The sequence below is a fragment of the Amphiprion ocellaris genome, chromosome 14 (assembly GCF_022539595.1).
Source record: "Amphiprion ocellaris isolate individual 3 ecotype Okinawa chromosome 14, ASM2253959v1, whole genome shotgun sequence".
In the NCBI taxonomy this organism is placed as follows: Eukaryota; Metazoa; Chordata; class Actinopteri; family Pomacentridae; genus Amphiprion; species Amphiprion ocellaris.
This window is the reverse complement of record NC_072779.1, coordinates 24,947,209-24,959,837: the sequence shown is the minus strand read 5'-3', so window position 1 is coordinate 24,959,837 and position 12,629 is coordinate 24,947,209. Positions and strand designations below refer to the sequence as shown.

The 12,629-nt window shown below is 40.9% G+C and overlaps 1 protein-coding gene across 8 annotated transcripts in view; it reads left to right on the top strand.

Annotated features, from left to right (window-relative positions):
• Positions 1–12,629, top strand: part of specc1 (sperm antigen with calponin homology and coiled-coil domains 1) — a 74,723-nt gene that overhangs the window by 21,866 nt on the left and 40,228 nt on the right. The window contains exon 1 of one of the 8 annotated variants that reach the window (XM_023280152.3): positions 1,847–2,316. The exons of the other annotated variants lie outside the window; for them this stretch is intronic. Coding sequence (XP_023135920.2) covers positions 2,277–2,316 — 40 coding nt within the window. The 5' untranslated portion in view covers positions 1,847–2,276. Of the gene's footprint in view, positions 1–1,846; positions 2,317–12,629 lie in introns of those variants that run through there. 8 annotated transcript variants of the gene reach the window in all.

The window sequence follows — 12,629 nt, the reverse complement described above, 5'->3', positions numbered from 1 at the left end:
CTTCTCTGTTTCTTATGCATACAGTGTTAAAAAGATTATTTTAAGTGTCAATAGCTTTACTTATACTTAATACAGCGTTTCTAAAGAGCTTGCTTCCAATTACAGAATTAACACAGTTTCAATGCATCTTGCGTCAACTCCGACATAAACACACCTGACCCTTTTTAGGTTTGTTGACCAGAGTTTAGCATGAAGTTTGAAATTTCTCCCTTGAGAAGCTTGTGACCCCAGTAAGTCCTCAAAAGACACAAGACAGAGAGAAATGATCTTGCCAGATTTTGAAAGAGGCCTGTTGGGCCCACTGAGATGGACGTCCTGTGGTGAGGAGAACATTCTTAGTTGGATTAGAGGCATGTTTGTTTACCAAGGTGGATGTGCTGTGCCAAGACAAAGAGAGGGGAGAATTTTAAGAAAGGAAGAGGAAACTGTACCAGCAGTTTATGCAACATTTATAAGAAATGAAAAGGCTTGGAAACAGCTGCATACATTGTTGTATCACAGGACTGAATATTCAACCTGACGTGGGCAGAATCATGTAGCAAACTCAACCCTCCTTGATGCTGTTAAAGATTTTTTTTTAAAAGGCTTTTCTGGCTGGAGCTTAGAGTAAATTATGAATCAAACACATATTGTGAAAAAATGCATCTACAGCTGTAAATGCTGATTGCTTTATTATGATGCCTGTCATTTCATGTCCACAGTTCTTGTCAGCAGTGAACACAAAGGGAAAATACTGGCAGCTCTGAGGTTATGCAACAGAGATGCTCATCCTCCTAAAAATATCACTGCTTATCTGTGTCACGTAAGGCTTTAAAAAATGATGAGGCAGTTACAATAAATTTTAATTTCTGATAAATACATTCATGCAAATGTGTGCCTTTTGTTTAGTGAAGCTTCTTTTTGGAGTATGATCACAGAGCATGCTGTATCATAGACACAAAGGTGAACTGGCACTGTAGTATCTTGTTGCATTACTGTAAACTGAAGTTGGATGAAAAAACTCTATGGCTGTCTCTTTTTTTAATTTTTTTTTCTTGTAACTGAGTCTATACCCTTGTAAGGAGTTATTTTGAGCCCATAGATAAATCATAACTATCTTTCTAAAAATGCTGATGACAAAAATTACCTTAATGTTAGAGCGACTTTTTTGACAATTTCTTGATCATTGTACAACACATCATGAATATTGGTGACCTAAAATAGAGACCACTACTGCTGAAAAAAATGAGTTATTTTGCTTCCCAACTTTGTTCCTCTGTGTAGCTCCTGCTATCATAAATATTTAACACATGCATACATTGTGAAAGAGAAAGGACAGACAAAAACAAGCCTTCCTCTCTGTAGCTCCACACAGTTCCACTAAAACTAGCACACCACCCCCCATCTTTATACACTTGTAGGCGCACCCACATACACACTCATGCTGTTGTTTCCTGCTGTGTGCGCTGTAGTGGGAATGGTAGTGGAAGCCTAGGGTGGCCTCTTATCCCCAGATTAGCATCTCTTTTCCCCATTTATGAAGACTTTTATTGAGAAATTGGAGTTCTGACTCTGCATGGAGGAGCACGCATGGGAGACTGTACAAGGGATCTCACGCTACAAGTTCACTTGAAAAAGAAAAGAACTGCTCTGTCACCATCTGCCAAAAATACAAATGTTGCCTTTCCTTTTCTCCTGCTCCTCCTTCCTTCCTTCTTCCCTCCACCCTCCTCTCTCTCTCTTGCTCTCTGTTGTACTTGTCCTTTCGGTAACAGTGAGAGGGACGGATCATCTCACCATTGTTCAGCTGGTATTGGTGAGAGTAAACTGGCTGACAGCAGTGGGAGGAGGTGTGTTAATGTGCGTGTGTGGCCCAGGAAGCCACTCCTCCTCTGAGCTGATTCCAGTCATCACAGCGATAATGAAGTGCACACAACGCTGCCTGCTCGCCTGCCTGCCAGTGTGACATACTGTCACCATCCTAGAGGACACGCAAACTCGCACACACACCTCACAGTCTCTCACTGAGAGGACACACAGCCTGCCTCCTCACACATGCACACACACACTCACGCAGTCCTGGGAAGGAGTGGAGAGAAGAAAAGGAGACCAAAAGGAGGGAAGAATAAGAAGAATTTAACATCTCTTTCCTCTGTATGTGACTGACCAGCGGTGATTGTGGGTGCGGAACAGAGACAACAATCCCGTCACTCACTCACACACCTCTCCCCCGCAGCCACGGATTCTTGGATTAGTCTGCCCCGGTGTGGAGTGTGGGAGTCGCAGAGCAGACCAACATGGGGAACCAGGCAGGGAGACAGGAGGAAACAGAGTCAGGTCTGCTTCTTGTGCTGTGGTTTGCCTCAGCATCACTAATTCCTCGTCGTCTGAGTCTGTCTTTTTCTGCTGATGTAAAGAACAAAGGCATACATTTGCTCGGTATGAGTTAATCTCCTGTCATGTCTTGTCTGGGTAGCTCTCTGACAGACAAGTCCTGACTAATGAGTACTGACCAAGATGCACACAGACAAAGAATTTTGCTGGATATGCCCTGGAGTCATAGGAGCTGCTTGAGTGGGTTAGAAGTTAGTTCTCTCATGTATTCTTTCGAGATTATTCATGCAAGCATGTCCACAATTTTTGTGTGTGTGAGGTTATGTATCTGGTGTGTAGTGTTCCGGTTCCAATATGTTTGTGTGTGTTTGCACCTGTGTGTAGCTATTGGGAATCAGGTGGGGAAAGTGCTGAGTGAGTTTTGCCTAATAGTAAGCATGAGGGAACCTGCTAGAGGAGATGGTATCATCAGTCTCATGATCACATCCTTCTGCTGCCCCGAGCTCACTGCGCCTCTGTAAGATTTCCATTTCAAAGTCCCTCTGAACTGCACTCAGCAGCAACTTCACGCTTATCTCGACACAACTGAGCTCTTCCACATCTCTGTAACCCTTTTCTGCAACAAAGCGAACATTTCCATCTTAATATCTGTGTACTCGTGTATCTTTGTGGAGTTGTCTGTCACAACTGAATTCTTAAGCCTGACCCGAAACTAAACATTATTCTGACCTTCAACCTCAACTGGAACCCTCAAACAGCAGTCTCTTCCCCTAGGTACCACCATATTTTTCCCCACAACGATACACATCCCTATGGGTTAGTGTGCAGACAAGTTAAAGTCCCTTCTGGGATATATGAACATGAAACATACACACAAACATTCACACAGTGTTTTATCAGTGGTGGGTGTTAGGCTGCATCATTTCATAGTGGTGACATGTGTTGCTTGAAGATAGAGCACAGTAGGCTCAGATTGGAAGGCAGTGGTAGCAAGCTGCTGCATGCTCACAAAGATTAGTTCCCAGTTTCATCTCTGCACACACACACATACACACAACAAAACATTGCTGAGCACTGAATCAAAAAGTTGGAACTAAGAAAGGGAATATTACCTTCTTTGAGCTCACTAATTACTGTCTGTTTACTGAATAGAATTTAGCCGCTTGTTGATAAATGCTACTCCTGATGCGAAGTAATTGTAAGATGGTACTAAATGGAAGTATGCATGGCGAAAACATCCAATGAGTCAGAGTAGAGTGTTTGCTGTATGATAAACCATGCCCTTTAGGCTAAGAAAAATATTTAAAATCTCCTTGATGCAGTCCTCCATGATCCTTGGTCCAGCCGCCCACATGAACCTCCATTATGAAATGAAACAGTCAGCTATATTGTTAATTGATTTGTGCTTTTTTTCATAAATTCACCCTCCACTTTCTCAAATGAGCTGCTATAGTAAATGAGAATTGATCATCAAATGGGTTGATTTTTCATTATGCCCACTCATGACATTAAGCTATAGATCCAAGACTGCTGACGCCAAGGACACACAGGAGCCTTTTAGTCTATTTTTTTTACAAGGTACTAATATAATAATAAGCATAACGACTTTTAGTTAAAGCAGTAGTTTATAATCAGCTTTGCACTGATAAACAGCAACACCGCTATGGACAAGGCAGTGGCTATGGATATGGACAGTAAAGTTTCTGCTCTCTTCATTAGCTTCCGTTCCACCCAGATAATGAAACAGCCAGCCAAGGTTTGTCAGACTTTGGGCTTGGAAAGTAGAATAACAATTCTGGTTGTAGGAAAAGAAACGTGGGAACAGGAGGAACTCGTTGGTATTTGATTGATGGTGTTATCTCTGAAGGGGAAGGCTAAGGAGTAAGCTGTCTGCTGCAGTGATAAGCAGGTCATTATCAGAACCAAACTACACTGACGGCTGCTACAATGAGCCTTCCTGTCTCCCCATTGGCTCACCAGGAGAGCAGCCAAGAACAGAGCTTGTGGTCAGCATGTTGTCAGCTGTTGATGAATTGTCAGTAAAATATAGTCCAATAACAGTGGGTCTATTTTCAGGGCTACTACTCAGTCAGTCATACCAGTTTGGGCTCAGGATTAAAAGAATGTTAAAACATGTTTGTGTAGTGAAGTAAAACAGATTGTCAGGACTTTCACATGGTCGAAAATGGGAAATATCAAACGCTAGTGGTTTCTGCAGAAGTTTGATTGGGATGCTTGAAGGTAGCTGTAATGTTCAAGGATACTGCCAAAAACATGGAAAAACAATCTGTTTTTAAAAGTAGGGGATGGGGCTAACATCAATGTTATGTAATGTTTAGCATGTCGTCATTAGAATAACATTGTTCTTCCTGTCCACACTCAGAATATCAGTAATACAGCAACATTAAGTTTGTTATGGATTTTGGTGTGCGCTAAGAAATAAAGCTAAGTCCTATGATACAGACATCCCACATCATATGTCCCAAACTCTGTCATTTTTCTAATGTTTTATATATTCCTCGCCTCTATTAATGACTGCTGATACCTGCTTATGTCTATATCTGTATATTTTTCACACAGAAAGCTGTGCTTTTATGTGTTAAAATAGGATTCATATTCTGCGTTATAATAATATTCTGATATATCTAAATCTATAATATTCTGACTTGTGCTTGGTATACTGAAGGCCATTTTCAGGGCCCAGGGCAAAAAGTTTAATCTGGATCAGAATGATCTAGATTTGGAAATACCATATTTTGCTATCCAGAGTTAGGTTATCTATCTTATTTTTGAGCCAGCTTTTTAAAGCAGCAACCTGTCAAGATGACAAGATCCGGATCGCCAGTGCTCTAAATGGATGTAAATATCACAAAGGCTACTAGTTATGAAAGAGCAACAGGATGAATTGTCAGCCTTGGGTCACTTTAAATCTTTTAATGCCTCCATTTAAATTTCTTTTAAATAGTCAGAGCCCTCATCTGACTCACATTTTTTAATTTTTAAAAAATCCATCCTGCTAGGATCAGGATAATCCTTTTTTTTTTTTAATCACAGGTATGTAAATTCTTCCAAAAAATTTTTGAACTACAAATAAAGAAGGTTTGATCCAGATAAAAACCAAGACTGGATTAAAGGATTTGGTCCAATTTCCCCTTTCCCTTTGAACAAACCATTTGAAGATTTCATCCAATCTAATAGTCAAAGTCTTATCAGATTGCTTCTAAACAATTGAGCATTTGTTTCATACATAAACCTCACTCTGCTTGGCCCCCTCTCAGACATACAGTGACACCTGCCTTCCTCTTTTCCCAAAGCATTGAAATAATCTTTCTTATTGACATTGTTTTAGCATTTCAGACAAAAGAGATCCCAAGCCTGCCCTGAGTAGCCTAATTTCCCTGATAATACAGATGATTTCTTGCTTGTCTGTGTTATGATGCTGTCACTGAATCATTATACTAGTCGGGTACTGCTCCCAGATTTCCACACCATAGTGAGCAGCAAGCCAAAGAATGTAGGAGGACACAGTGCCATTTCAATACCATATCAGAGCAAATTGACATGGAGCAGGGATTCAACATGAGGAAGCAAGTTTGTCCAACTTCTGATAGCTGGGACACTGTGAGGAAGTTACATCAGTCATACTTTCCATGGCAGTTAGCAGTTGGTACAGTAAATGCAGCAGCCATTTCACTGTGCTTTGTGTTTGCAAAGGTGTGAGCTCTGTAAATGTCCTGTTTTGTAACGGAGACTACAGCTTGGACATCAGAGTTGGTACATTATAGCCTTCATGCTTCGGCTCATAAAAATCACACATTTATGGTGGAGAAACTAGCAATCCCTGCTTGAAAAAAACACCATACAAAAAGCTGGAGCCAACAAGCCCGTGATTCTGTTTTTATGCATACCAAATCAAACTTGTCCTGATGTGGTTTTTATATCTGTAACAGCTGGCTTTGGTTCATCATCAGTCTGGGAATGCTAATCCTGGTCTTTCTGTGAATCCTGCTTTCTCCTATCCAACACTGATGTTGTCTTAAAAAAGATCTGACCACTATCTCTTTCTGAGAGTATAGCTGGGATTACTGGTCGTCATCTGCTTTTTAATCTGTATTTTTCCTTGTTTCAAGTCACACCAGAAAATGACACAACAAATCTCATTCACTCATCACTCTCAGTGGCGCTGAGACCACAGTAACTTTGTGACTATTTGCTGCTTCTATCAGCTAATATTATCACCTTCTTCATTTTGGCCTCTTTGGTTGCCTCCTTTCACTCAGAGGTCAGTGCTATTATGGTATGAATTTCCATCACAAAAGGTGTGCATAGTCTGCATGGATTTATTTAGCCTTTTGGAGGGATACTAATTTATACTGAAATAAACTAAAGAACCCTCTGGTGACAAAGTGTTTTCCCTTGTTAACATTTCCAAATGATATTTTTTGTATTTTAACAACACATCATGAGTAAAATAAACAGTCTACACCATCGTGCAGCATTTATTTTCATGGAAATAAACTTTAAAATATGTAATTTGAATACACAGAAAAGTTTTAAGGGGCTTAATCAATGACTGGAGAGGCACTGCAATTCATTATGCAGAGCCAGTTGCCCCTCTGTTGATTGTTTGAAAAGGGTGGTGAGTGAAGAGGAAGCCACAGTGCCTAAGTGTGGGTTGAGATTATGGATTGATGTTGTCGTCTTTGTCCTTTTTGCAAATCCCTCTTCTATTTGCTGCTTAATCTTTCTACAGAATATGTTTTTTGTCCCTTTTGTGGTCACTCCAGGAAAGCAAATCACAAATGCTTAATACATCCTAAGTCTTATAGCATTGATTCTAAAGGTATAAAGCTTGGATGGAAATCACCAGAAGCTTAAGGCTAAGTTTAGCAGCACTCATTACAACCTGTTACCCATCACACACGCTGATCCTATAAACCCACAATCATGTAAAATGGCATATTATTATTCTTTCAATGAGTCCTGTGTTAAACTGTTCCATTTGGAGCATAAAGAAATCATCCCTTTCTCTTGGCTGGCTCATGGCCTGTGTATTGGATACCTCTGTAGGGTATTGGCTCCATAAGTAGCGTAAAGCCAAGTGGATCAACATAAGGATGCTGTGTTAAAAGTCTTAGCATGCAGGCCAGTTAAAATGATTCAATCAAACTGATTAAAGGAGCCAAAGAACCCAAGCCAAGTGTCCTTCTGTAGCTTGCCAGCTCTCATGCTGCACTTTCCTGCGGTGCTGCAGAGGAGGCACTGAGCTGTTCACTTTTGAGGCAGAACCAACTATGTCAGCTTAAGTCTTGCGTACTGTATGTCTTTTTAAAGGGTGGGTTTGCCTTGTCAGTTGTTGGCAGGATTGATAAACATGTCACTTGCTGACAAACATCAAGCAGTGATTGCACATCTGCTTACAGGGGAGCTTGGATGTGCTGATTGCCTTTCAGAAAGCACTGTGTCACTAGTAAACAAGCATTTCTTTACCTTTCATTGCAGTCTAGTAATGAGAATTTGAATGGAGCCTACTGTTTTGATGGTGTATGTGCAGTTGTGCCACCATTAAATTGATAGCGGAGTGGAAAATCTTAACACACAAAAAATATAAATGACAGAAAGGTGTGTAACCAGTTAAGTTTTTTCAGGTTTGCACTACTAGTGAAAGCAATACATGTACAGTGATGTTGGAGATTAAGCTGGCAAAAAATAACAAGAAAAGATACTTTTGTTGGTGTGAAAGTTGCAGCATGTTGACTTTTCTTGCATTGACTCCCAAACATTTAAACAAAGGTTTGTTTTTTGGAATGTGTGGATTCTGTAATTAACTTATCCCAGATGGAAACAGCCATTCATGGCCTCTATGTAGTTAGTCTTTAAACTGTGCTTTCAAGACAGCCTTCAGGATGCCTCTGAAGAATGATGATGCAGTGTATCTGGTTTACACAGCTGACAGTAGACACTGCTCTCCTCAGGTTAAACCCAATTACCCTGGTTTGACATTGATTATTGTAGCTTCTATTATTGTGTGTTGTCTGTTTGCTTATTAATTTGTTACCTTGAATATGATGATGATGTCCTGTCAGTAGATTGCAGAGTCTGAGATTTCAGCTTTTTAGGAATTGTAGTGTGCCTTGTTTTCGTGCTGTTTTCTAGAGGAACTATGCAAAATCTGTTATTCATTGTTTCTTGATTTTGAAGTTTAATAAAAGAGCATATTTATCCTTGGAAAGTGATGGTTTAATACTTTCAAGTGGCACATTGGTCTGCTGTAACAATTTCCAGTCACAGTGGCAGTCAAACCACTGCTCTGTCTATCTTTCACTCCTGTAAGAGGAAAGGAATGAACGTGAGTCGCAGTATCTGACTGATGGGCGTCTGTTGACCTTCTTCATGCCCTGTCAGTTGGACAACAGGAAGGCCAGAGACACAGACTGTGTTTTCTGTCTGTACTCCTCACTTCCACCTGACTGCAAAATTGCACATCACATTTCCTGGAACCCATAAGGGAAGACAGAGGATTGGCAGTGAGAGATTCCCATCCAAAGCTTGTTTTTGATGGTGACAAAGTCAGTGCGTCATTTCAGGTGCCAACTCTCTGACACATGACCACCTGCAGTCATTAATTCATCATGGTTCCTCACCCATGACCCACCAGTTCTGTAAATTGAAGTCTCTGTGCACTTTGCTCACAGTGCACTCTGTCACCTCTTGGCTAGCTGGCAGGCAGGCCACAGTTAACTGACTGGTGCTGGACTGTGTCCAGCCACTCGGCTGCTGCTGTGATTTGAAAGCTTATCTTCATTATTAAGAAAAGGCTGCACAGTGCATTACTGTGATCAAGAAGCCGACTTTCCATGAAATAACTAAATGCCTTTGGATTACCGGAAGTTAGTCTGCGTAATTCATTTAGATAATTCATGTAAACAACACAGTCATTTCATATGCTTTGTCTGTTTAGTGTCAGTAAGCTTGTTTTGTAGTTACTGTCTGAACATTATCAATATAACTTAAAAAATCTGTATCAGCAATAATCAATCAACAAAAAGAGTTCTCAAATGCATTCTGTAAGCAATGACTTGTCATTAGTATTTGAGAGGAGGGTATAAACAGTTCCTGAGACACTGAATATAATTAGAGTCTTAGTGACAATATTCTCTTTCATTGGGCAAGATTTTCTCGTCTTTCTTCAAAGCTGGTGTTTCACAGTATTTGTGTGTTGCTGTCAATAAGAGCTACTCCCCACAGTCTGCATGTGGATTTATTCCTTGCTAGAGGAGGAACACACCTCAGTGAGCCATTTAACTGCCCATTCCATTTCTTTTCACAGATTTAGTGCTTCTGAGAGGTAGCTATAAATGGACCTGGACCTGAGCCTGCCTACATGCAAGAAGACACTAAATTAAGACTAAGCTAACTGTTAGTCTTGGATATTATAGCTTTGATTTATGACAGACTTGTACTTATACACCCATAGATGAAATAGTTTTCTTTGAAGATTAGGTTTCTTGTGTACTTTTTCTTTTTTTGAACTGTATTTTACTTAGTTTGACATTGTATCATTTTTTGTAATCAGCTCAACATGTAGACTCATCAAAGAAAAAAATAATCAGGCAATGCAACTTAAAGCAGTAAGCTATCACGTTCTCCCGAGTAGTGTTTTATTGGTGGCCACTAAGCAGCTCAACTGTACTGTTTGAGTAAAAGCTTCTCTCACTTCCACCACTTTAATCCACCATCATTGTGGATTTCTAAAGTCTTTTCTTGCCCTCTTAGTGTCAGTTTAAGTAGAGTATAATCTCACCTGTCTGCTCTGGTAGAGTTATTTGGAGTTTGGCAAAGTAGTGGACATTTGATGATGTGGAAATGCAGGTAGCACATATGCTGCTGCTTTTTTGGAAACAAACTGTTTACCTGCATTGGATATTTTTTTAGTCTTTTGGATTCCACTGTGATTCACTGATTTGCCACTGTCAGCAGTGTATATCGCCTTTATATACTGTATGCTTTGTCTTCTACAATATTGTATTGGGCTCTCCTGCATTACTTGAGCCATTCCTTAACAGTTTTTGCGGTTGCATTTTGTGCATTGTCCTGCTGGGTGAAGCTGCTGCCATCAGGGACTGCCATGGTGCTGCAAAAGTGTTTTGATGGGACATGCATGTCAAAATAACACCCACATGAAAGCCAAGACTCAAGATGTTGCCAGCAGAACGTTACATTGTAACAAGATGATGAATGTTACACAGTTCACCTGTCAGTGGATTTAATATTGTGTGGTTGTTTGGTGTATGTGCTGCAAAAATCTGTTTGGTATTTGTCTTGGCTGGTACAAGTGTAAAATACACTATAAGTGGTTTTTGATCAAAAATATATGGTGGTGTGTCCTCTGCAATGACCTTAGAGTGTGGATGCAGTTTAACACAAAGGCAGTCCAGATTTAAGTCCTCTGTGTCCATTTCTGAGGTTCTGTAACTATCTGACACTATATTCTAGTGGCTCTTTAGGATCTTGCATGCGCTTGCATGTACAGACTCCTGGCATCTAGACTGGTGTCATTTCTCTGTGCACATGAAGCAGCTGCGGTGATGTCATGGTTAAAGAGGTGGACAGTCTAAAGATGAGTGAGTTCATTTGCTCCATCTGGGTTTTATTCACTAAGGGCAAAGGAAAACAGAATATGAAGGAACAGCAAATGAAAGGCTGTCCCACAGTCCCACTCTTGGCATCATCACTCACTCCCAAGGGAATGGACTGATCTTAATCACATTGGACTCTTTCTAACATGGACCTATTTACCCACTTTTTACTACCACCCATAATGAGAATGCCATAAATTAGGCATGAGCTGTTAGGTGCTTCTTTTGCTTCTTTTACTGCCATGTCTGAATGATGCTTCCTTTCGTGCATACTGAATAGTCATTTATAACATACAGCGCTGATTTAGTGTTAACATCTTCCATGCGACAGTACACGATTTAGGAGTGCATGCTGTCCTCATTCTGTCAGTCATGGATTCATCTTCTGTGAGTTGCAGACAAAAGTAAATGTGGATGTTTAATTGTACTCTTTGAAGCTACATCAGGGGCTGCAGGGTAGCTCGGTTACCCAGTGTGGCCCAGGGTTCTTTCTGTGTGAAGTTTGCATGTTCTTTCTGTGCAGTTCTCCCATTTCTCAGGGTTCTCTCTCTTCCTCCCACAGTCCACAAACATGGTGAGGTTAACTGATGGTTCTAAATTGACCTGTCCAGAATGTCCCCTGCATTCTTCTTGAGTTGGCTGAGATAGACCCCAGCTCCCCCGTGACCCTCAGAGGATTAAGCGGTGTGTAGATAATGGATGGATAGAATCTTCATTACGTGCAGACCTGTTCAATGCTAAACTCTCTTGATTGGGATGAACTGCCGCACCTGTAATTGTGAACTGAAATCACTGCCTCCCTGGAATCCAGGCAGGTTGGAGATCTCTTTAAGGAGTGGCTTTGTGTGCCTAATTTCACTGACATTCAAAAGGGATTGAGCCCAGTGTCATTATACTATTTTTCATTTTTAGAGATCCTGATTTTCATTCACATCTGAACTTTGATCATTTATTAAACAATTTTAGGTTATATTATAAAAGTCTGGTTTTACATCTATTTGTTTTCCCATTTACAGAGTCAATCTGTCTTTACCTTTGTACTTGAAGCACCTCACTTTTTCAACCTCAGCTCCTCACATAGGAATCTTAAACAGCTTTGTACCCCTGAAATTGTGCCAGTGTTGGCAGGTCCTGCCACAGTTGCTAGCTTATTCAATAAGGGGATAGTCTGTGCAAAGTGCCTATCAATGGCAAAGTGCTTACAGAACCCACAAGAGTATAGGATTTCCATTCCAAACTAGGCCGTGTGTGTGTGCGTGTGCGTGTGCGTGTGCGTGTGCGTGTGCGTGTGCGTGTGCGCGTGCGTGCGTGCGTGCGCACACAAAGTGTGTGCACATGTTGCTCGGGTTGATGCGCTGTCTATCTCCTCACACAGGCTGTCTGTCTAGCCTTTACTTTGTGGGTTTGATGAAGATGTATGTATGAGAGAGACACAGTGCTGTCTTTGTCTGTGCACTGCTTAAGCTGCTTTGTGCCTGAATGCTCCACGTGCACAGAGACCTTTGTCATCCTTTGGAACAGGCAACCCCCTTGTGTCTGCATTGCTGTTTGCTGATGATCTGAAAACAAACAATACAACTTTTTCAGGCGGTGTTCAGCTCATGCCAGGCATCAGTAAATACTCTTCATATTTGAGAGGGGTCTGGAAAAGGCTCACGCCAGCGGCCCACATTGATG